The following is a 25,067-nucleotide window of genomic DNA, read 5'->3' as shown; positions in this document are numbered from 1 at the left end:
ACCACAAAGATGCTTCTCACATTTTACACAGGAGCCGTATTGTATGTATACAATACTCCCTTCATGACAGCATGACGGCATGCATCCACAGGAACTCATGACACTTTCCAGCATTTAGCCACTCTGCTACTACAGTCAGCAACAGAAATAGAAGCTACTTATGTGTTACACAAGCTGCCAGGGATATTTGAATATAAAAGTGTTTAGAGCAGTGGTTCCCAAACTTTAATGAATCACAGTGCCATAGAGTATCAGCATTTTTCCAAGGCACCCCTGAGACCAAAGTTTCTTATTGGGAAATTCAGAAAAAAATGAAATGAAGTAAATTGTGCTTATATGTCACCCTTAGGGTCAGTTATGTGGTGGAGGACAGGGCTGAGCTTCTTTTTGTCCACATATTCTTTGATAGGCAGTTATTAGCACTGGTTTTGCCAATCACACGGACTAAAATTAATTTTATTGGGTACTGGACCACCAACCCAAGGCACCCCTGCAAGTGGACCGAGGCACCACAGGGTGCCACAGCACACAGTTTGGGAACCACTGTTTTAGAGTTTTACAGATACATCATAATGGAATGGTATACAATGTAATGTTCTAGTTATTACGGTAGTAAAGATTTAGCCAATGCTATAAAATTATTGTTAGTATCTTTATGCATTACATTATACAAACACTTCTTCAGGTATATCACTCCGTAAGGAGTTCTTGTTATCTGCTGAAACCAGAGAATCCCCTAACTCTAAACAAGGATTGGGACTGAGCTTGTAATTCCCATAAGGACAGTTTGGAGTTGTTACTGCACAACAAGACCTGATTCTAAAGCGGCCCATACACGGTGTGATCATGCAGCCGATCCGACTGATTGGTGCGATTTGGCTGCAACATCGCACCGTGTATGGGCCTGATGTCATACAAGGCGCGCTCCCGTGGGGTCGTATATCGCATCTCCTGATCGTACTGCAAAACCGGTCGATCAGGGGATGCGAAGTGCGATCCCATACAGTACTATGCGGCTGAGGCAGGGGGCAGCCAGTCGGCCACCTAATCGCACTGGGTGTGGGGACCGCCTGATATGTCGGACGTCGGATCACCTGTCACCTCACACGGTGCTGTCGCACAGTGTATGGCCGGCTTTAGTCGGACACAGTGGCGGCCGTGTCTGCAGCTTTATGCAAATGCCTCTATAAGCCCTTCCCTGGCATACAGCCATCATCTGACTGTGCAAGGACTGAGACGCCCACTGTGGGTATCTTAGATGCTCAAATATTGCTTGGTGTGTCTTTAGATGCAACCATTGGTCGCACCATCAAAACTTGCAACAGCACCATGCTAGGTGCACATTGTCAGAGTATGGCAGAAAATCTGCCGTACTAATTAACCTATATAAGAACTCTATAATTTAGCAAAGAAAATGTAATCCAACCGTTTTCCAAAATGAATTAGGAATGTGTACCCAAGTCATTTTGAGTAAGGCCTATGCCAAAACGCATTAATGGTGGACATCCTATCCGTTACATCCTTAGGACTCTGGCCCTCATTCAGAGGCGGTCGCAAGAAGCGATCGCTCTCTCTGAATGAGGGCGGCCGCTTCTTTTTTTTAGTGCGGCCTCCTGGTCGCTAGCTAAGCTGTGGGTTACCACCCACAGCTTAGCGACCGACTAGGGTGATGGTCGCGATGGTCAAGACCATCGCGACCATCGAGGCTTGCAACGAGACCCTAAGGTTGGGTCTCGGCAACCACAAGCTCCAGGGAGCTTCCTGCTCTGATCAAGCAGGAAGCTCCGCACTGACATCACTGCTGATGTCAGTGCGGCCGCCCACAAAATGGCAGGCGTTCGCTTGGGAACGCCTCCTTTTCTGTAGCCACGCCCTGCCTACAAAACGGGCCGAGCTGTCGATCAACATCGACAGCCGGCCCTTTTGTAGTGAGCTCCGAAGCGAGAGAGTTTCTCTCTCACTCTGGGGCTTGCGCACGCGCAGTGCAGCCGCTGCGGGTGCGCAGGGCCTAACCATCGACTCGGTTACGAGCGCTTAGCGCTTGCGACCAGGTCCGAATGAGGTCCACTGAGTGTTCCCAGGAGATGACATCCGCAACACTTGAGGGTTCTTCTGGGAGGAAGACTGACTTCTATTGTTTATATTTGGGGTAAGTTTTTAGATGTTTTTAAATCTTATTGGAATAAAGGAAGAAATAAGTTCTACTGTCATCTGAACCTTTGCGTTTATACCTCATTGTGCTTTATATGCAAGATATAAATGTGAGTGTGCAACTGACAATTCATACTCTATTTTCTAAATTGAGATGTATTACACTATGGTGGAATCTCTCTTCCCCCCATCCCATTTGCTTCTCTTTGTGGATAACATCTTTGAAAACAATACAATACCAAAGTAATATAACTAGTGACCCACCCCGGCTTTGCAAGGGAGCTACTTAATCTTGCCACAGGCCTCTGCATCTCATAACAACCTACGCCATGTCACCACAGTCCCCTGCATTTCACAACAGCCTCCTGCTTCTCACTACTACCCCCTGCATTTCACCACAGCCTCCTATACTTCACTAAAGGTCCTTGCATTTCACCACAGGCCCCCTGCTTCTCACTCCTGCTACTTACCACAGCCCCCTGCATCACACCAAAGGCTTCTGCATCTCACCACAACCCCCTGATTCTCACTACTGCCCCCAGAAATGTGTCTGAAACACCCTGGTTATAGCGCGCTAACTGCAGATAGCACACCCTAACCAGGAATTAAGACGGGTTAAGCAGTTTTAGATGGCGAAACCTCATCTTTTAGGCAGCGAAGAGGGCGATAATTAATGAGCGCCAAGAACAATTGAATATCAAACTGGGCACTCATTAATTATCATGCCCAAAAAAACAATTGGACAGTTGGAGATACGAGTGAGGACAGAGGGGGAGAGGTCAGGGGAGGAAAGGCAGATCTGAGTATCATCAGCATAGAGATGATATTGGAGGTCAAAAGAGCTGAGTTCACCTAGTGAGGACGTATAAAGTGAGAATAGGAGAGGTCAAAGAACAGAACCTTGGGGACCACCTACTGTAAGAGGCTGTGGGGGGGGAGGAGTCATGAGAAGAGACAGAGAAGGATCGGTCGGAAACGTAGGAGGATAGCCAGGATAAGGCAGTGTCACGTAGACCAAGGGAGTGAAGGATTTGCAGAAGGAGAGGTTGGTCCACAGTGTCAAAAGCAGCAGAGAGGTCAAGGAGAATGAGCAGAGAGTAGTGGCACTTGGATTTAGCAGTAGGGAGGTCATCACTGAAACTGCCCTCACAAAAGTCAGCAGAGTGGAGAGAACGGAAGCCAGACTGAAAAGGGTCAAGGAGGGAGTGGGAGGAAAGAAAGGTGGTAAGGTGGTTGTAAACAACACACTCAAGGAGCTTGGAGGCAAAAGGGAGGAAAGAGATGGGACGGTAGTTGGAGAGAGTGTTAGGATCAAGGATAGGTTTTTTAAGAATGGGAGAGACAAGGGCATGTTTGAATGCAGAAATGACAGTGCTTGATGATAGGGAGAGATTAAGGAGGTGGGTAATATGGGAGTAGGCAGAAGGAAAGAGGTAGCAGAGGAGACGTGATGGGATAGGGTCAAGGGGGAGGTGGAAGGGTGGGAGGACCGGATGAGGGACATGACTTCTTCTCCAGATACAGGGGAGAAGGATGTCAGAGTCTGGGGAGTCTGTAAAATGGATGGGGAGGGGTGATCCGGGAAAGGAGGAGATGGAGAGCTTGGGGACTGATTGGATATGATATCCTGACGTATGGAGTCAATATTTGATGTAAAATAGGTAGCAAAGTCAAGGGCAGAGGGCGAGGATTGGAGGCGAGGAGGGGGTGGGTGGAGGAGAGAGTTGAAGGTGGTGAAGAGATGCTGGGGATTTGAGGACTGAGAGGAGATGAGATTCTTGATATAGGACTGTTTAGAGAGGGAAAGGGCAGCACTGTAGGATGAGTGCATAACTTTGAAATGGAAAAAATCTGCCTTAGAGCTTGATCTTCTCCACTGTCACTCGGCTGTTCATGAACACTTTTGCAGGTATCTGGTGCATTTGGAATTGGGATGTGGATCTGCAAGGACTGAGGTGTGGATCTGCGAGGGTGAATAGTGATCGCCAGAGCAACAGAATCCAGAACAGAAGTAAGGGAGGCATTGTACAGGGAAGTGGCTTGTTCAGGGCAGGAGAGAGACTGGATAGGGGAGAGAAGTGAGTCGAGCTGGGAGGAAAAAGAAATGGTGTCAATAGCCTCAATGTTATGCTTAGTGATGGTGGCCTTAGGAGGTAGAGGAAGGGAAGGGGAGAGGAATAGGTTAAAAGAGAGAAGATGATGGTCAGAGAGGGGGAATGGGGAATTGGAGTAATCAGAAATATCACAATGGTGAGTGAAGACCAGGTCAAGCGAATGCCCACTCACATGGGAGGGTGAGGAGGTCCATTGGGAGAGACCAAATGAAGACGTGAGGGTTAGGAGTTTGGGGGCAGAGGTTTCTGTGGGGATATCAATAGGAATATTGAAGTCACCTAGGATAATAGAGGAAAGGTCAGAGGAGATAAAGTGAGGGAACCAGGAAGCAAAGTTGTCAAGGAATTTGGAAGGAGGGCCAGGGGGATGGTAAATGACAGCTACTCTCAGGTGTACTGGTTGGAAGAGGCGTATGGCATGAACCTCAAATGTAAAGAAAGTAAGGGATGGTTCAGAGGGTAGGAGTTGCCAGGGGAAAGAAGGACCCCTACACCACCCCCATGGCGACCCCCGGGCGGAGTAGTGTGAGAGAAGGTGAGGCCCCCAGATGAGAGAGCAGCAGGGGAAGTGGTGTCAGAGGGTGTAATCCAGGTTTCAGCAATGACTAGGAGATGCAAGTTTTGGGAGATGAAAAGGTCATGGGTGGGAACGAGTTTATTACAGACTGATCTGGCATTCCAGAGGGCACAGGATAGAGGGACCATGTTTGTGGGAGAGGTATAAATGAGATTATCAGGGTCTCTGTAATGAGAAGGAGAGTTTAATTTGGGTGACCGAGATGAATGTAGTGGAGAGATTGTGCGGGGACCAGTGCTGGGAAGGGAACCGGTAGGTGGTTGGCAGGGAAGGAGTTTAATACAGTGTGGATGGAGGTGGGGTGGGGTGATATGGAGAGGTTTGGAGGAGAGATTAGCAGTGGGGCAGTAGGATCCAGGAGGGGTAGAAGAGAATAAAAGTGGAGCAATGGGACAGGAGAGGGAGGATGGCAGACAGAGGAGGGGAGATAAAGGAAGGAGGAGGTGGAGTAAATAAGGGGGAAGAAGGGGGCAGAGCAGAGGATTATGTAAACACTGAGTGGAGGGGGAAGTGGAAGAACACATGATAATGGTGTGGATGAGTTGAATAGGGGAGGAAAACTAGATGTAGGAATAAAGTATGAATGCAAGAGAAGGTACAGGAGATTTGCAGAGAAGCAAGTAAAAGTACAGTGGAGGAAAACATGCATGCACAATTACTAAACTTTATTATTGAGCAGAGGAAAAGAGGAGATTTAATGGGGGAGAAATGGAATATTAAAGTAAACTGTATTAAAAGACAGATAACAGGCTAGGCAAAGAACAAAAATAGGAAGACATTATTTCTAAAGCTGCATACACACGTAAAGATTTTCTGTCCAACCAGCCAACTAGTTGATTGGTTGGAATGAAAATCTGGTAACGTATAGGAGTAAATGATGATCAGCAATTTGCTCCTAAATGCCAGAAAACAGATGAAAATGGTCGTTCAGACAAGTTTGTTAAATGTTTGAGCTAAACAATTTGGTTAAACAACAGTTTTGTCCATTTGTCTGGCGTTTGGGAGCAAATTGCTGATTGTCATTTGCTTTCATACCTTACCAGATTTTCTTTCCAATCAATCACTAGTTGGCTGGTTGGACAGAAAATCTTTATGTGTGTACGCAGCTTTAGAAATAAACTGAAATACAGTATACTAGGAGTTGTTTGTGAGAGCCAGCACAAATATTAGCAAGTAAAGTGTAAGTTTATATAGTGAGCAAACAGAGTCCAGTGATGAATGTCCAGGTTGTGCAAACAGCAGTTGCTTGTAGTGAATATATTGTGAGCTTACGTTTCTTGATTATACTTTGTCCAAATGTTCTTGTTTTAGAATGGTGTGAAGTTAGAGTGGTCTCCTTCTGTGTAACGTCTGTTTAATGCTGGTATAATGCTGAATTTGGATAGAAGTTTAGGTGCACTTTTAAAATGATGCACTTCTAAATATTATGCACCTGTAACAATGAGACTTAAATAGTGATTGCTGGCATGTGTATGCAATGATTACAATCAACCCCCAATACCCTCCCAATAATATGGCTAGCAATACATTTCCTAACACAAACAAACAAGGAATACCACAAAAGCAAATACGAACTAGGTCTAGTTATCTATACACTGAGCAAATAGTTCAAAATGAGATATTCTGCAGCAATGATGGAGTATAAATGACCTAATATGCAATGCACTGAACAAATAGTTCAAAATGAGATATTCTGCAGCAATGATAGTATAAGTATAAATTACCTGCCAATTAAGAAGAAAAAAAGATGTCAATTCACAGTCAATATCAGCTGAAGATATCATCTAATAATGCCGGTATAATGCCGAATTATGTCTGCATCAGGGCATCTTCATGGGTTCGTTGGAGGCTGTCCCTCACTGTCTCAGACATGACCCTGCTCAACCCGACTCCCTCCCTTCTCTTGGCTGCTGCTAAGGAAAAGGGCACATTGCTATCCCTGATTGGCTATAACTGTCTCAGAGAGCCAATCAGAGCACAGCTCTCAGCCCTGTAGCAGCAGTCAGCCACTCACACAGCACAACAGTTTTTTCTGCGACTTGCTTCAGTAAAAACGTCACTGCTCGGCTCCCTTTTGTCATAGATGCATGATTCTTACACATAAACCTTCCTCAACCAATGCTGTATAGAAGAATGAAAACCTCATAAAAATTTGTCCAGTGGTTCATCAGCCCAAACGAAAAGAGAGAGACATGTGTACAGTGGTGCTTGAAAGTTTGTGAACTCTTCAGAGTTTTCTATATTTCTGCTGAAATTTGACCTAAAACTACCTCAGATTTTCACACAAGTCCTAAAAGTAGATAAAGAGAACCAAATCAGACAAATGAGACAAACATATTAGACATGCACGTTTTTATTTTTTTTTTGAGGAAAATTATCAAATATCATGTATCTGTGAGTTTCAAAAGTATGTGAACCTTTAGGCTTAGCAGATATTTTGAAGGTGACATTAGAGTCAGGTATTTTCAATCTATGGGAGGACAATCAGGTGTAGGTGGACAACCTGTCTTTTTAAAAGAACAGGGATCTACCAAAGGTTGATGTTAACAACGGGTTCCGAACTGAAGATAGACAGTAATTAGATAGACACCAGATGTTAGACAGTCAATAGACAGGGACAAAAGGTCGACACACTAAAAGTCGACATGTAAGAAAGCCGACAGGTACAAATGGTTGACACATGATTTTAAAAAAAAAAATTTTTTAGGGTTAGGCACTATAAGGAACAAGAGGGAGGGTTAGAGCGAAAATTAGAGCTAGAAAACAAAAAAAAACAATGTGTCAAGCATTTTTGTGTTGACATTTGACCCTGTCGACCTTCTTACATGTCGACCTTTAGTGTGTCAACCTTTTGTCTCTGTCGATCTATTGTCTAGCTAACATCTGGTGTCCTAAAGAGTTTGGACTCCACCAATCAGCAGTCAGACAGATTGTGTACAAATGGAAGAAATTCCAGACCATTATTACTCTTCCCAGGAGTGGTCGACTAACAAACATCACGCCAAGAGCAAGGCGCCTAATAGGTAAGGTCACCTCTAAGCAACTGAAGGCCTTTCTCACATGAGTCCACCATCAGGAGGACACTGAACAACAATAGTGTGCATGGTAGGATTGCAAGGAGCAAACCACTGCTTTCCAAAAAGAATATTCCTGCCAATTTGCAGTTTGCTAAAGTTCACCTGGACAAGCCAGAAGACTATTGAAACAATGTTTTGTAGACAGATGAGTCAAAAATATAACTTTTCGGTTTAAATGAGAAGTGTTATGTTTGGAGAAAGGAGAACACTGCATTCCAGTATAAAAACCTCATACCGTCTGTGAAACACAATGGTGGTGGTATCATGGTTTGGGCCTGTTTTGGTGCATCTGGCCCATGATGACTTGCCATCATTGATGGGACAATGAACTCTGTATTATACCAGAATATTATTTATTTATTTTTTTAAATGTTTTTATTGAAGTCATCAGATAAATTATGATACACAAGCAAATATATCACAAAAGTATGTCACATTCATAACTTAAAAAAAATACAAATCACTTGTGGTTTTGAGAAAATGACTGTACCACAATGTTCTTATTTTACCGGACCATATCAATATAATCAAGAAATTATTGTAGTGACTTCAACCATAGTAATATAAGGGGAGATAGAAAACGGGTAGTAGGGGGGGGGGGAGAAGAAAGAAAAGGAAAAAGAAAGAGTGCATAAGATGAGAAGGGGGATATGAGCCATGCACTCCCAGCCTCAGTCTCCTTCTACTTTGTTTTTATTGATACCCTTTTTTTTTTGGATTATTAAGTGTAATTTATTGGGATATCTTGTAGGAGCAGTCTAGTTTCGTACCATTGTGTTGATTTAAAACATTTTTGTATTTGTTTTTTAATCTCAGGATTTAAAGTATCAATAAAGCTCTCCCCAATTGAGAAGAATTGTTCTGATTTATTTTCCTTATTGAGAGAGGAGTCGACCCAATCCATTTTGAAAATATAGAATAATTTCTCTTTGAACATAGTTAATGAAGGAGGGGTAGGAATAATCTATTGTTGCAGGATACATTTTTTAGCTACAGCCAAGATAATTAATAATAGTTTTCTACATCCCTTAGAAACTCTAATTATTCTTGGAATATATCCCAACACTGCCCATTCTGGTGTTAATGGAAGATAATTAATTAGGTCTGTAAGCACATATTGCTTCACTTCGGTCCAAAACCTCTTAATGACCCTGCAATCCCATAAGCAGTGATACAAAGATGCCTCTAATTGGGCACATTTTGGACATGCTGAGGAGGTTGTGATACCAATAAGATGATGTGTAGGAGAAAGATATCCCATATAAAATAGCCTGTAAAACATTTCTCTATAGGTTGTAGCTGTCAATGTGCGGAGGGAATATTGTAAAGTGCGTAAAATATTAGCTTCCGTTAGATTTGGAAAACATGTCTGCCACTTAGTAATACCTGTAGAGAATGTTCCCGTAAAGTAAGGAACTCTTAATAAGCTGTAGAAAAGTGATAGTTTTAATACCAGAATATTCTAAAGTAAAGAGAACGTGGGTCAGGCAGCAAGACAATGACCCAAAGCACACAAGTCATTCGACCAAGGAATGGTTAAAGAAGAATAAATTGAAAGTTTCGGGATGGTCAGGTCAAAGTCCTGACATTAATCCAATCAAAATGTTGTGGAAGGACCTGAAGCAAGCAGTTGATAGGAGGAAACCCACCTACATAACAGAGATGAAGCTGTAATGGGGTAAAATTCCTCCAAGCCGATGTTCAGGACTAATCAACAATTACTGGAAACATTTAGAAGTAGTTATTGCTGTATAAGGGTGTCATACCAGATACTGAAAGCAAAGGTTCACATACTTTTGACACTCACAGATATGTGATATTAGATTATGAACCTCAATAAAAAAAATTAAGTCTAATTTTTTCCTCTCATTTGTTTGATTTGGTTCTCTTTATCTACTTTTAGGACTTGTGTGTAAATCTGAGGTCATTTTAGGCCAAATTTCAGCAGAAATATAAAAAATTCTGAAGGAGTCACAAACTTTCAAGCACCACTATCTTTAGATGTCTGGTAAAGAAGTTTTGATGCTTTATTCTGTCCTTTGTACATTGGTTATTTCTGGCAAGCCATCAAAACATAGCATAAATTAATTATTGGTTTGCATTATATCTATGCAGAAGGAATAAAAAACACTCAACCATTTTAGTAGAAATGCAAGTGATGATGCAGAGCAATGTTTACAACTTACTAGATCTCATCACTGTGATCTATGTATTCTGCTGTATATGATTCAGCGATTTCTAGGAGCATCTAAGCAAAATGCTGTGTCATTTCTGAATGTGTCATCCTGGATCACTAAGCAGTGAATAAAAAGAAATACAGGTTTTTCAGTCTATAGTCCTTAAAGCAGATGTCCCTATGCAATCTATTGTAACGGATAAATGACCATGAAGATCTATTTTTAAAATATAAGGAATATCTTTTGTTTGTTAAATAAACCCTCCAGTAGATGTATCCAGCACTTACTTTTCCCAGCAGGCTCCTAGGTGATCAGGGGCTTCATTCAGAGGCGGCCATAAGGTCTACGACCGCACGGCCGCCTCAATGTTTGTCAAGTGCACATGCGCACGAGGGAGCCGGCTCCTTTGTGCGCATGCGTGAGACCCGCTACGACCGACAGCACCGGTCGTAGCGGGTCTCTTTCCAAAGAGGGCGAGCTGTGGATGTTGATTGACAGCTCGCCCCGTTTGGAAGGCGGGCCGGCAGCCCAAACGGAGGCGCTCCCATGGGAACGCCTGCCGTTTGGGGGAGGCCCCACTGACATCACTAGTGATGTCAATGGAGAGCTTCCGGCTCTGATAGAGCCAGAAGCTCTCCGGGGCTTACGACAAGTGAGACCCTACCCTAGGGTCTCGTCGTAAGCCCCGATGGTCGCGATGGTCTATGACCATTGCGACCATCACCTTAGCGGTCATTAGAGCTGTGGGTGTAAACCCACAGCCTAACGACCGAAACAGATGCGGCCGGTCAGGATGCAAGCGGCCGCCCAGTTTCTGAGCGACCGCTTGCATCCTCCGACCGCCTCTGAATGAGGGCCCAGGTGTGTATATACAGACCTTCACAAAGCCAATAGTGTAATCATTTTACATGCTGTGGGGACCAGACACAAAACCATGACAAAAGATTCTGCAGAAAATGTCAGTGCTAGATACGGAATCGGTATGTAATAATCGATGATTAGCCTCCAGATGAAATACCGACCATGGAAGCCCAAACGCTCTACATCCCAACTGGGGCTGGTAAGTACCCTAACTCTACCCTGTTCAACCACCCCTAACCCTCACCTCCCCCCAGTGGTGCCTAACGCTATCCCCCCCTTCCCACACCCTAACCTCCCCACGATGGTGCCTAACCCTAACCCTCCCTGGGGCAGGGGCGTATCTATAATGGGTGCAGGGTGTGCGGGGCCCCGCACTGCACCCAAAATATTACTTACCTCTCCGGACCCCCACGTCGGCGCGGGGGTCTAGTGCCCAGAGTCTATAACCCCGGCGCTAGCCGCGCACAGTTCGCTGCCGGCCGGAGGGGGCACGTGTCGGAGACTGCACACGGGCCCTCTCCCCTCTAGAAACGTCCCTGCCCTGGGGGGGGGCCTAATGCTTACCCTTCCCACCACCATACCACGCTTATCTTCGTTCGACATGGCGGCTGTCGGGATCTCAGCATTTGGCTAAGGATTGGCGTTGGGATTTAGACGCCTATCTTTAATCCCAATTCGGGACTTTTCTCTTAAAGAGAAAACATACAGGGCCCGATTTACTACGGATCGCTATTGCGATCGCAGATGCAATTACGCACTCAGAGCTGCTGCAGAAATATGCTAATGAATGCTGTCGCACAGACACCACTACCGCTATCTGGCATCCGTAATACCTTGCAGTCCTGCGTATACATGGGGAACACCATGTAACATTGGCCCCTCACACACAATTACAACAGGTCAGACTCTACTCAGAAATTGCTAACCTCGTCGCATGCAGTGAGTACTCAGGTTGCGCATGCCGTTGCAGTGGCTAATTTATGCACACCCATGCAACGGCGTTCAAACGGACAGGGACGAATGCGTTTCTCCAGCCACCCCCCAAACGCTAACTACCTGTCAATCACTCTGCGATGGCTTACCGTGCTCTGCATGATCACAGTGAGATAGCAATGTAGCCGTCATACACACGCACTGCGATGCACACGCAGTATGCAACAATCGGCTGACTGCGTACGCTGTAGCGATCCGGAATAAATCAGGCCCACTGTACTCTATGGTATTCATGCTGCATGGGTGCCAGATCTGCATCGATGGTACCGATGTTTACGCTGTTGGACGGTTATATGAGAAGGCAGTAGTGGGCGTCCCTATGCTCGGCTGTGCTTTGGAAGGTATTAAGTGTATTTCAGCAACTGCGATCAGTGAGAGAATGTAGTTGCGATTCCATCAGCGTATATCTCTGAATAAGGTTCATGGTCAGTACATAGCGAAGTAATATTATTTCCGGCCTGCCAAAAATGCGCATTGCTCATCCCATGAGCATCCCAAACAGACCGCTGCATTCTCTATGGAAGATAAAACAGGTAAGAAGTCCTTAAATGTACAAAGGATAACTGCCATCTCCTACACACAGAGTAAGGTACATAGAGCCCACAGGTGCCGGGATGCTGAAAGGCATCAGCAATGATTGAGTAAAAGTGGCATTCTGGTGTTGGTACTATTATTTTACTATACACTGCTCACAAACAGAAGCAACTCAACAACCTGCGTCATCCTCCATGAATGTTAAGGAGACCTTTTATTTTCCAACACCACCATATTTCTATGTGCATTTTGGGTAGTATAACGTAAGAAAAAAAATAAGTATATATAAATCATTAATTAAAAAGTAGAAGAAAACAAAATGCAAATACTAGTAAACTGTACATTGTACAAAGCTTTAGACAATGATAAATATAGTTTCCATATCTAAAATTCTTTACCCTACTGACATTCAGCACATAGGTGGGGAGTGCTGTTATACCATTCACTGTCCATAAACAGTATGCCATTAGTTTTATTTCTCATCATAAAAGTTATAAAACCATATTAAAAAGTAGCAAATGCATAATTATAATTGAAAAAATACACATATACAGTATATTTTGTTTTCAGCAAATTATAGGTACTTTTCATAAGGCACTTCCTTGTTTCATATGAAAGTAAGAAAATGAACACTGTATTCAAAAATTAACAATGGAAGTTGTATGCCATTTATCTTTTTACTTTATCATTTATAATTTTGAGAGCGCAACTAAAGCTACATTTTTAGAATATATGTTTTGTTCAGTCAAACTGGAAGTGTGTATTCTGGTCAGTGTAGCATAAGTACATGGGGAATAAAATTCCATTGCCAGAGTCTACTGCACTGATTTAGTCAGTGTCATTCACACAGTAAGTATATTCAGTTAGTGCACCGCAGACCCTGTACCCATTACAGATAGGCCAGTGACAATATTTACTAAAGTTACGTTTTACCTTCTAAACTCAGTCCTCAGGACCCCAAACAATACACGTATTCCAGGTCACCTAACAGTAGCACTTTTGTATTTATTACTCATTAACATATTTTAAAGGACCCACAGGTGGAGCAAATTATTTTACTTGTGATTCTGTGAGTACTGGAAAAGATACAATGTTTGCGGTCCCGAGTACAAGTGTTCTAAACAGAACCCGCCGTCGAACTCTGTTGGTTTCTATACCCTGACCCTGCTTGGTTTTTAAACCCACTACTTACTAACCATTCCCAAAGAGGGTCATTTATGAAGACAACATGCAGCAAATTTAATGAACATATACCATTCTGACAATCAGAGTTATGAGGTTGACATCGTTGCAATGTCAAAATAGAACATGCAGACATCTGCAGAATGTCAACATGTTCACAACAACATGAAAAAGGTTGACATTCTTCAGAATGCTGATGTTAGGCTTAGGCTGAGAGAGGGGAAGATTAGGAGAGGAGTAGTGTACTTAACGCTATTGGATTATATGACCGCTGGACCCAGAAGACACAGCTGCATTGCCGGAGTTGCTACCAGGTAAGTGAAATCGCTTCACAGCTGGGACACACAGTATTGTCGATAATCTAATCACACTGACATTTGATCGGCATCGACAAGCTAAGCGTGTAGACATGATGTCGACAAAATAATGCTGTTTTTTGGGGGTTGAGTTTTACATTACCTTTATAAAGATTTCACAGGTATATAACATGCCAACTTAATGAAAGGTGCAAATCTAGCACCATCACTTTACTTCTGGGTTCGGATCCTGCTTTCTAAATGCATAGTCACCGAACCACTCGTGCATAATACCGTAGAGGGAAAGCATGCATTGATGTAGCATAGAGGCTACAATGGCTAATGCCATATAAAGCTGGCAGTTTGCTACATTTGGCATGGCATAATAAATGTATGGGATGCTTAATGTAAAAATCATCCACAAATGGCAGATTTTCTGCAAAATCACTTACATAAAACGTGCCATCTAACACAAATGCAGCATCTCCAGTTTCAGGGGCACGTGTGTATGCAGTAACAGGCTTCTACCATTAGGTTACAAACCTGGAGCATCCAATTTCAAAAGGAGGATTTTGTGTAGCATTTCACACTACGGTTCTCAAACCACCAACCCAGTGCAGCTGTAGTTATAAATAGCATACAGTACCTGTTACACAGTACCCAAAATCCAACAATTTCTCTATCTAGCATCATTTTATCAGCACCGAGGTCTGCGTTTGCTCTCATTTAAATAGGCAGCTCTTGATAGGATTTGCTCATTTATGGTTCTTCTGTTGGTATTTTAAAATAGAATTTAATTCTAACAAAAAAAAACCCTCACTGCTTTTGCACCAATTAAAAGGCCTGGGAACTTCTCATTTTCCTTTCATTTGTTTTGTTTACCTCATTTAATAGGCATATCGTCACACTTTACAGGCAGTACTATTTATATGAACCTTAGTGCACAGGTACACCCACAGGGCTCAATGCTACCATAGGATTATGGAAAATTAAAGAATTCCCTTCTGGGAACCAAACCGGCATCTTGCATAGAATACAAAATCATGGATGTCCGATAGGGTGCGATTGTGGTCAGTGCTGCACTCACTAGGTGCCGTGTTATCAGCACAAGATGTTAGGTAATAGGATCAATGATCACGTCAGTACTGTATAACCCAATTTTGAGGATGCATTGCATGCTGATGCTGTCAAAACTCAACCACCACCCATGCAGTCTCCAACAGACCTTTACACATTTGGAGCACTGACTTCTCATACACACAACCATTGTTTTGTAACTAGTCTTCAGATAAAATAAATAAATAAAATAAATATAGTCCAGCAAGTCTCAAATGTAAAAGCATTTATTAAACAAGGACCCATAAGAAAAATATTGTATATCCTAGGTATAAATCAAGCATAATAGAATATATTATTATAATAAAACGCTTACACAGAGATGCCAGATCTCTATGATGTGTAGGAACCAAATATATTTTCAGCATAAATATGATCTTTGCCCAGTTTAGATTAAATTTATAACAAACATGAAATATTTCAAAACTTTCGACATTTTCCAGGAATTTAAAAAACAAAGTCTGCTGCTAATTAATTGAATTTATCATTCTCTGCTATTATACTGCCTAAAATGGTTTACGTTCACTACCATTTAAATCAGACTTTAATTTGCCCCAATAACTTAACAAGTGTGAAAAAGGTAGGTAGACTCAAGCTTTATCACCCATGGCTAGTCAATTAAACACCCTTTTTCACCCGATACCGGTGTTGACGGGTGTTTATCCGTGTTAACACACACTGAAAAAGTTTACGGATTTGTGCATTAACAGTTGCGGCACCCGTTAACCACTTCGTTATCGGGGGGTTTGTTTTCACTGTCTGCGCAGTGGTGAAGAAAAATCCCAGATAAGTGCTGCCGGCGGCCTCACTTCGGGGCTAATTGAATAGTCCCAGAGGATCAATTGGCCAGCAGTAAATTATCGCAGCTAATTGAATTCCCCTCTAGGCGTGAAAACGGAGCAGCCAGTGGGAGATAAAGATATTTAGAAATCCATCAAAAGGGCAAACAACCAAAGTATCCTTGATTACACCAGTTCAAAATGGAGCACAGAACTAATGATACAAGTGCCTTGTAATAAAAGAAATATATATATATTTGTAAACATTCACAAGTTTAGAAGTCTCCAGAATTTAACAGAGCCCCAGATGTAAGAGCTTGTGTTTATATTCATTGTGCAGCAGAGTGCAATGAGTGTTCTTTTTAATCAGCTATTGTCTGCAGAGCATTAAAAATTACTGCCTAGGCTACATGCATAGGGAGAAAAAAAACAAACACAAAACAATGAAATATGTAGAGCTGCCCCGACTTAGACTGAACAGTACAGATTTAATGGTTCTTTCCTGCCATCAGAGAAAGTTGGGAGGTATCTCCCATTCAACACTCTGCTCAGCATAGCAATGAATGGGTGCAAAGAACCAGTTTATAGAGGGAAGGGAAGCAGCTAATGGCAGCATATTTTATCAGGAATGCCAGACACACCTCCATCATAAAGCAGCCTCACCCCCATTGTGACATGGTCACACGCCCTGTTCAGATTCATTGATCTGTAAGGTGGTAGGTATATATCAGTTCTGATCAGCTCAATTAGTTCAATACAATACTGTGCCCTATGCCATATCAATCCATAAATACAAGCAGCATTCCAGGTGCCTCGTGCAGGGGATGATTCCAAAGTGTCAATACTTATCCCTGATGACAATGCATTTTACACACTGAAACGTTGGATTTATCCTGCCTCCTGTGGAGATTATTATACCAATGCAGCAAGTGCCGCACTTGGAATGCTATATATAAGTTTTGGTAGAAGGTCTTTTATATGAAATAATTTTGAAGAGGAATATTATTGAAGAATAAAATATTCCACCTAAGTGTCAGAAGAATATTGGTTCTCTCAAAAGGAGTTTGGTCAGTATATACCACCGGCATAGTGCTTTCATACAGGGCACGTTATATAAATTAAAGATAATTATTTTATTGTAACAGTGTTCCTTAAGAATACTGAATAATGTAATCTAGAAAAGCTGTATTCCTGGGTAGAGTGAAAAAACTATAACAAGTAAACATAATAAAAATAATCAGCCTACCATCCACTTCATTCAATGAAGTTTCCAGGCTGGTACATGCAGACATTTTCCATGGGTACCCACCAATCATCTCACAGCCCAGGCTGAAAATGAAAATCTGGGTGGCAACACGGACTAGACTGAAGTTGTAAGCACAGAGCGTGTAGCTTCTAATTGGTTCTCATACTCACATCCATTTAAAATGGTGGCCAATAATCTTTTCATAACGCTAAACTACGCAAATTAAAATATCCCAAGAAGAAGAAAAAAAAATAAATAAAAAACACATCAGACAATTCCAAGCTGGTAAATGAAAATGTGGTATCTCGGCTGTTTCACATATACAAATAGTTTAAAACATAACTTGTATATTCTAAAAGAAAAAAAAATCTCTGACATACAACATTATGTAAAGTAACACATTCTACATGATTTTTTTTTTTAATTGTTTGAGAGTTTTTGTCTTGCCACTTCAATCAAATGTTAAAATCAGTCAATACACTAAGGTGGATGCATAACAAACAATTCTAAACTGTCAATACTTTCAGAAACATCAATTGTTATGGTTTCCAATTGGTGAATTTAAAACTAAATCAAAAAGATTCATAAATGCAATAAGCAACCAAAAAAAAAAAAATTATATATATATATATATATATATATATATATATATATATATATATATATTAGAAAAAAAAAAAGTAAAATAAGAAAAAAATGGCAGTGTACAATTGTTCTTATTTATGTATTGACCAGTTCAATCTTTTATACAAAGTCTTTGGCTGAGAACAGAAAGAGGTCCCGTGTGATGGTGCAAGAAGGTACTTGCAGCTATATCTTCTGCAGTATGTTTCTTTCCATAGTCCACAATTTATCTTACTGCCAGGAGAAAAACTAATCCAGCAATCCCAAATCCAGCCGCTGCGATCAGGGCATTGGAAAAAGTACCACTCTCTTGTACCCGGCCAGACCTATTTTTGCTGCAAAATTTGTGGAAACCATCCTGAAAGTAAAGATGGAAAAAAGGGGTTAAACAGTTTATAAAGACATAAAATCCCACAATAATTCCATAATTTACTTTAAAAGCAGTGAGGTGTGGAGCAACCCTATATTTGGAGGATCATAAATGCTACTTACCAATATTTACAGTTAGTATTGCCCCTCTTAACAAGGCTTACTCCGCATTCAACTTAATTTCATGAAAATAAATTAACAATAGTGGCCAAAGATAATTGGAGTATAAACCTTGAAAGAAATTACATCTTTATGTATTTTGGAATGATGTGTGCTGTGCAATTAGTCTGCTATTATCTGATGGTACATCTGAAATAAAAAATTTATTGGTCTTATTGATCAGACATATACGCTGGGCAGAGCTGCTTTAGTTGCCCCAGAAAGTCTGGCAGAATTATTGATTTTTGCTCCCCACATGTGTACACCTTTATGCCCATCAAGTCATACTTCATTGTAATTATTGGGAAACTAGAGGGTTTATAAAGACCTTTCGGGTAGATTTATCAAAGCTTGGAGAGAGAAAGTGGAGACAGATAAAATACCAACCAATCAGCTCCTGTAGGGGCCCATATATCTACAGACCCGTTCTGCCGATCCAAGATCAGATCCGTCAAACGGCGTCCATTGATAATTGGTGGGAAATTCAACATGTAAAAAAAATCTCTGACTTGCCGATTCCGACCATTTTCAGGTCGGGATCAGGGAATTGGAGATTGACATGTTGAATATCCACCATTCCACGACCGCTGCCTCTGCAGAACATAGAATTGCGGCAACCAGTCGCAGATGTTAGGGCCCCTTAACTGTTATTTTCAAACAGGCCCTGAAAAATGACAGAAGCTGATTGGTTGGTATTTCCTCTCTCTCCAAGCTTGAGTAATGTACGTTGTTAAATGAGGCCCAGAGGCATATTTTGATTCGTTTTGCAGTGGACCAAGCAATGCCTGGAAGGCTTAGCTGAAGCCAGAAAGGCTGGTGCCAGGTAAGTGATACAGTGACAAACAGCAGTAACCTTAGATTACCGTTGTTTGTTAAATATTGAAATGAGGGCATAACCCCTTTAAGGGTCATTCATAAATGGGACCCTTTGTACCAAAAACATCTCCAGGCACATGGAGTGATCACTAAGCATGTACCACTGCTCTTGGGAAAACATGATACATTTAGTATAATTGTGGAGAACCCATAGGCCAGGATGTACTAAATGGAAAATGCAGTAAAAATCCCATTTTCAGGTTTTTACCGCATTTCCCATATGTATCATTGGCTGGCCGCCGAGGCTCCAATGTGGAGGGCAACGCCATCTTTTGCTAGTGTTACCCTATGGGTTTCTACCGCATTGCGCTGGTATGAGGGTTCCGATTGGATTCCTCCCAGCATGCCACGCAGCCGCCGCGTCACTCTGCGCATGCGCAGATGGACTCCAGAGTCAATCCCAGAAGTCCACAGGACAGCACTGATCGCAAAGACAGTTCTTATCAGAAGAGCTGTCCTTTACATATGCGATCAGTAACAATGCGATGTCTGGCGGGATGTACTCTGCAAGGTTAGTAGATCCCATTAAGTGGAGAGAGAGAGTACCAATCAGCTTCTGTTTTTTGTTTTTCAAAGCCTGTAAAATAGCAGTTAGTAGCTGATTGGATAGAGAGAAAGTACCAACCAAGGTTTGATACATCTCCCCAAGAGTCACAAGTTTACCCTAGTATTTGTGAAGGGATTTAGGGTCCATTAAAATGATATTTGCCCTGGGCTCACTAAGGACTTAAATTGGCTCTACACTACCTCCTACGTAAAGTCAGTGTACTATCTTCTGACGGTAGCAGAATAGGAAACCCCAGACAATTGTCACCTTAAATTTACCGTACCACAACTGTTCAGTTTGCCTTATATTTCCAGTAAGTGGTTACAGCAATTCACATGAAGTGACTAATGCCAGCAGCACCCGACAGTGTTGTATTTAAGGTCATCATGCTGGAGAAAAAAAAATAAAACTCGGTATTCACCAAATCCTATCTTATGTGACATACGTACATTGTAAAAACCAGCAAAATTTAGAGCTTCCCCTCCCAACAGAGTGTTGATCTAATATGACCTTACAGGCATTAATTTTATCTCTACACCATACATCTCCGCCAGATGAGCACACCTGAGACTCCATATAAAGGAGCACTGATTGAGAGAAAACAGCAGCTGTTTACCAGATCCTTATTCAGCATAATCAAGTATGGAAGCAATAGCATCCAGATGGTTATGTTTGAGTGCTGCTTGGCAGATAAATGTGTAAACAAGTTATCCCCTCATTACCTTCCGGAACGCTGCTATTTACCATTAATTTGTGCAAACATAACTTTTCTACCTTGTCATTAACTTCTACCATGCCAATTCACAGATTCATTTCACTGCCTTTTTTTTTGGTCTGTGCCAGTATTAACCCACGTTTACCATAGTGTCTAGTGGCTTTCCTCTGTCTGAATGGTATACTCCAGAAACATATGATCTTGTACAATAGATTCTTACTAGTCTGCACCTTGTGTTGAAAACAATCTAAAAGCACATTTGTAAAAAGCTTTAGTTTTGCCAAAGTTGCACTATAAAAATTCCAAAAACACATTGCTGCCATATGCTACACCTCCAACTGCCCCTCTTCAGATTTCCTGCCACAGTCTCCTCGGTCTAGCAGAACCCTCTTCTATAAAAGTAATGATAGTGTGTTGGAAGTGTCCCATTATACAAAGGATCTTCCAACTCTTATTGCCAAAGTCACTATAATAGCACCCTTCCCCTATTGCATCGTCTAATAACTTAGTGTAGTAGGGTTCATGCTCATTTACTGGTCTGCAATGCAGCTGCTAGCCAGCGACTAGGAGGAGCTGCTGGGACAGTCTGGGAACAGCTGGATTGCAGATCTATGCTATAAACGATACAAAAATAACACTGTATATTGCTCAAAACACAAGAAAAATAAGTTAATGAAACCACAAAACACTATACTTGTGGCTGCAGTTATGAATATGATCATTTCATGTAGTTAAGAGTAGAATATTCTGTTCATGGAAAAACACTTATACTAACCTATTTATTCAAAAATCAGTAAGGAAGCTTATATTTGTCACATCAAAGAAACAAGAATTTTACGTGGGTTTTTTTTTTTTTTTTTTTTTAACTTTCCTCCTATACAAGAAACGGAAAGTCCCATTTGAAAGTATGGCATAGGTGGTTACAATGACTTTAGAATAGGAACTTACATTTTTCAGATGTAAATGAGGCAAGGATCACCCTCACACAGCACTGTTCCAGCTGATGGATAGTTACCAAATGTTCTAGAAGCAATCTGCATAGCTTTCCAGTGATCTCATTTTAAAGAAACCTAAACATTTAGAACTTATGAGAAAGCCATTGTTTCCAGCAGCTTCCACACTGTTTTAATCAAATACTGTACTAGGTTTTGCCATAATTTTCTATACAACTGACAAAGCCTGGCTACTGGGCCATCACCTGTACAGCCATGTTCGACAACACTACATTGGGATATCCTCAGTGTATACAGGTGGTTGAATTAAAAGGATTTTCACTGCAAGGGTTCTTCTTAATGACCAGCTGAATTCCCCACAAAATAATCAAAGCCATCTATTAATAGTATTAAATTGGTTACATGCCAAAATTAATTACGTAATGATAGAAATTTAAGTTTGCTGTACTTTTTAATGCATATTTTACCTGGCAACAGAGCTTATTTGTATTTAAAACAAAAGCAACCTCATTATGGAAAACCCATCATAAACACAGTTGTGTGTTACCGTTATTATATATAGATAACTAAAATGTGAAAAGACTAGATTCCAAGTGGATATCAGAGAAGTAGTATGTTCATTTTATATAGTCTATGGCTCTCCTGACTGACTGGCAGGCAGAGCACGCTGGTATGATTGACCTATAAACATCTGGACCGCCTCTCCGTATATAAAATCTATCCTACATCATGAAAGGACATTGCCTATGAAATCACAGCTACCCTGACAACCTAAACTAAAAGGCAGATAAGCCAAACCGAAAGTTTTTTTTTTTTTTTTTTTTATATTGGATACTTTTCTTAAAGCTTGTTTGGTATATTCAATATGTGTCACTAGTTACTAAACTCATTGCAGATTGTTTTTAAGAAACGGGGTAAATATTACACAATGCTGTGGTCCAAAAGATGAGCAATTTCCACATTGAATATTGTAGTACATATGACTCAGAGCTATTGCACAGGGTTGGGCAGTGATTGGCCTGGAAAGTTGAAACTCGAATACATCCACCATTCATGCAGTCATAGGTGCTCTACAGGGGGGAGAAACGTTGGGAAGATATTCATGTATTGTTCAGTCAGAGTGAGTGCATAATGATGCACTCAGGAGAGTATACATACAGTACATACATACTTTACTAGATAGATATTTCCAGTGGCTTGGGTGATGGTGCGGGTTTGGTGGCTATGGGAGCAGCGTTAATGGTGAGTGTGACAGTAGTAATATGAAATAATTGATTATAATTACCCAGCCTCCGTTCTCCATGAACCAGTCTCTGTGGTCCCCGAGCAGGAATTGGCTCAGCACCTCAGCCAGCTCCCCGGGGGTCCCGGCTTTGTGGTCTCCCCGTCTCTGCAGCAAGGTCCCAGCGAAGACGATGAGCGCGACCACCCGTCCCCAGTTCAGTCCTACCTCCTCGGACATGTCGGCGGCCACGCGTTGCAGGATCACCCGTGGGTCGTATTCGCCTGGGATCTTCTCGCACGACTCAGAGTAGAACGCACGGTTCATGCTCAGCATCTCCTCCGACACTCTCCATAGGGTCTCCGCTACAGGCGTCTGCGGCGGCCGGGGCTCCTTACACAGACGGCGCCGAAGGTAATCCTCCAACAGGCAGGTGGTCTCCTCCAGGAGCCGCTGATCAGACATAGTAAGGATGGACAAAAAGGACGAGGTCACTCCATATAATAACTACGGGGAACCACTCCCACCACCACCACGCTGCTGCTGCCCCCGGATAAGGAGCTGCTGTATTCTCTGCGATCTGTAGTGTGTAAGATCCTATTGTATTTGCAGAGAGCTGTCACTGCTGCTCCTCCCGGCCACACACAGCGCCTTCCCCCAGCTCCCGTGCTGCGATCACTCCTCCAGCCACAGCCAGGCAGCTCTGTTTCCGTCTCTCTCCCAGTCCCAGCTCTATCACCTCCACCTTTTGTTTAAAGGCCAGCAGCAGCATGATTTCCTCCTCCGCCCCCACTTCCCCCGGGCTGCGGTAGGCTGGCATCATGGCGCCGCCCACTGTCCATTCATCAGTACTGGACTAATTCATGAAAAAGGAGTCACTGTCTCACTGTCATGTCACACACATTGTACAGAAGGCAGCACAGACCTATGTATTGTCGTGTCAGTTCTCTTATTTTATTTAGCCACTCCTGGCTGTGCTATCTTCCCATAGAGCATTGCATGAAGAAACAATGGGCTCTGAATTACATTACACGCTCTTACGTATCTATTGTGCTGCCCCGTATAGGTGGCGTCATGTGAGTGTCTCCGGGGCATCACTGCTGTCACAGTGTACTGTACTAACAGCACGGATTCTCCCACAGCCAGGAGGGAACGTCGTGTTCCCGACCGTGATCCGTGACATCAGGTCACGGTGTTACTTGCATGTGACAGGGCCCAGGCCCACCATTGTTACCCTTGTACTCACTACTGTTACACATGTACTCATCATTGTTACCCTTGTACTCACTACTGCTACACGTGTACTCATCATTGTTACCCTTGTACTCACTACTGTTACACATGTATTCCTCGTTAATATTCATTAAAGTCAAATTATTAGATCACTTTACAATTTTCTTTCATTCTATACAGAAAGTGGTCCTAAGTAATGATATTTTTAGACTTTTTTTTATAGTGTTATTTCAGATCCTCCAACATGACCTGTTCCACCAGGTACAACATGCTCTGCTCCTGGACTTCGTTCTTAATGTATGATTGCAGCCACCTGTAGTGAAAAACCTTATCAATTGCCTCATTCAACACAGGTGACTGCAAACAAATTTGTGGGAAGTCCAGGAGCCGAGCATTTTCTACCTGATGGAAGGGGTCATATTGGAGGAAGTTATTTTAAATACTCTGCTTCTCAGGGGCATCTTTAGAGAGGAGGGGGCCTGTGTGCATCTCCTCCTCTCGCGCCGGGGAGCTGGCCGGTCACCGCAGAATCAGTAGACTCTGGGCACCAGAGTCTACTGCGCATGTGCCCGGTAATGGCGCGGCCGCCATTTTCTTGGCGATTTCCTTACAGCGCATGCGTAAAACACTGGAAAAATGGCCACAGCGGTAATTTTCTGGTGTTTTCAGCAGCGATGAAAGACCCAACGTTCGACCTTTTAGATAACCTCGAGTTTTAGATAATTTGGGTGCAGGCACCGCACACCCTGCACCCATTTTAGATATGCCCCTGCTGCTGCTGCTTCTGTATTCTTCCGCTACTGCTTCTTAGTCTACTTTGATGTTGTACAAAATAAAATGATGAAACAAATGTTCAAAATGATTTATTGAAAAGAATCAATATTATATTTATTTATTCTGGGGGGGGGGGGTGATAATTTGGATATTGTATAATGTTGCTATCATTAAGGGATCTATTTATCAAATAATATTTGCGGGATAGTTCCTGAAAAAAGTAGTTTTTGCGGGATGTGTTCAAATATTAAGTATGCCCTGAATGTTACATGGAGGGGCCATAGCAGTTATCTCCGAAATCTGCTGCGGTCCAAGCCTATGGGGGCTGCAAAGCTTTCAGATTTACCAAGATCGGCCCCAGGTAACGCTATCTCCAGAATGCATTATGCTATAGTACCCTAAGGCAGAGGTTCACATCCCAAACGCGGTCCTCCAGGCTACCAAACAGTTCAGGTTTTAGAGATATCTATGGTTGAGCACAGGCAGCGCCGT

The 25,067-nt window shown here is 42.3% G+C and overlaps 1 protein-coding gene across 1 annotated transcript; it reads right to left on the bottom strand.

The window, feature by feature from the left end:
• Window positions 1-17,780: 17,780 nt before the first annotated feature.
• Window positions 17,781-23,363, bottom strand: BCL2L10 (BCL2 like 10). The gene is made up of 2 exons (XM_088462361.1): window positions 22,632-23,363; window positions 17,781-18,085 (listed from the first exon to the last, which is right to left on the bottom strand). Exons 1-2 carry the CDS (start codon window positions 23,031-23,033, stop codon window positions 17,954-17,956), a joined length of 534 nt encoding a protein of 177 aa, XP_088318487.1. The 5' UTR covers window positions 23,034-23,363; the 3' UTR covers window positions 17,781-17,953.
• Between the last annotated feature and the right edge of the window lie 1,704 nt (window positions 23,364-25,067).

Source organism: Taudactylus pleione, unplaced genomic scaffold, assembly GCF_031769625.1.
Source record: "Taudactylus pleione unplaced genomic scaffold, aTauple2 ptg001207l, whole genome shotgun sequence".
Classification (NCBI taxonomy): Eukaryota; Metazoa; Chordata; class Amphibia; order Anura; family Myobatrachidae; genus Taudactylus; species Taudactylus pleione.
The sequence above is the reverse complement of the archived record's forward strand: the minus strand, read 5'-3'. Positions and strand labels throughout refer to the sequence as shown.

Excerpts from the sequence above, each read along its gene's own strand:
- BCL2L10 (XM_088462361.1), bottom strand. The coding sequence starts at position 23,033 with ATGTCTGATCAGCGGCTCCTGGAGGAGACCACCTGCCTGTTGGAGGAT. Across the intron at positions 18,086-22,631 it reads TCATGGAGAACGGAGGCTGG|GATGGTTTCCACAAATTTTG; the intron begins GTAATTATAATC and ends CTTTACTTTCAG.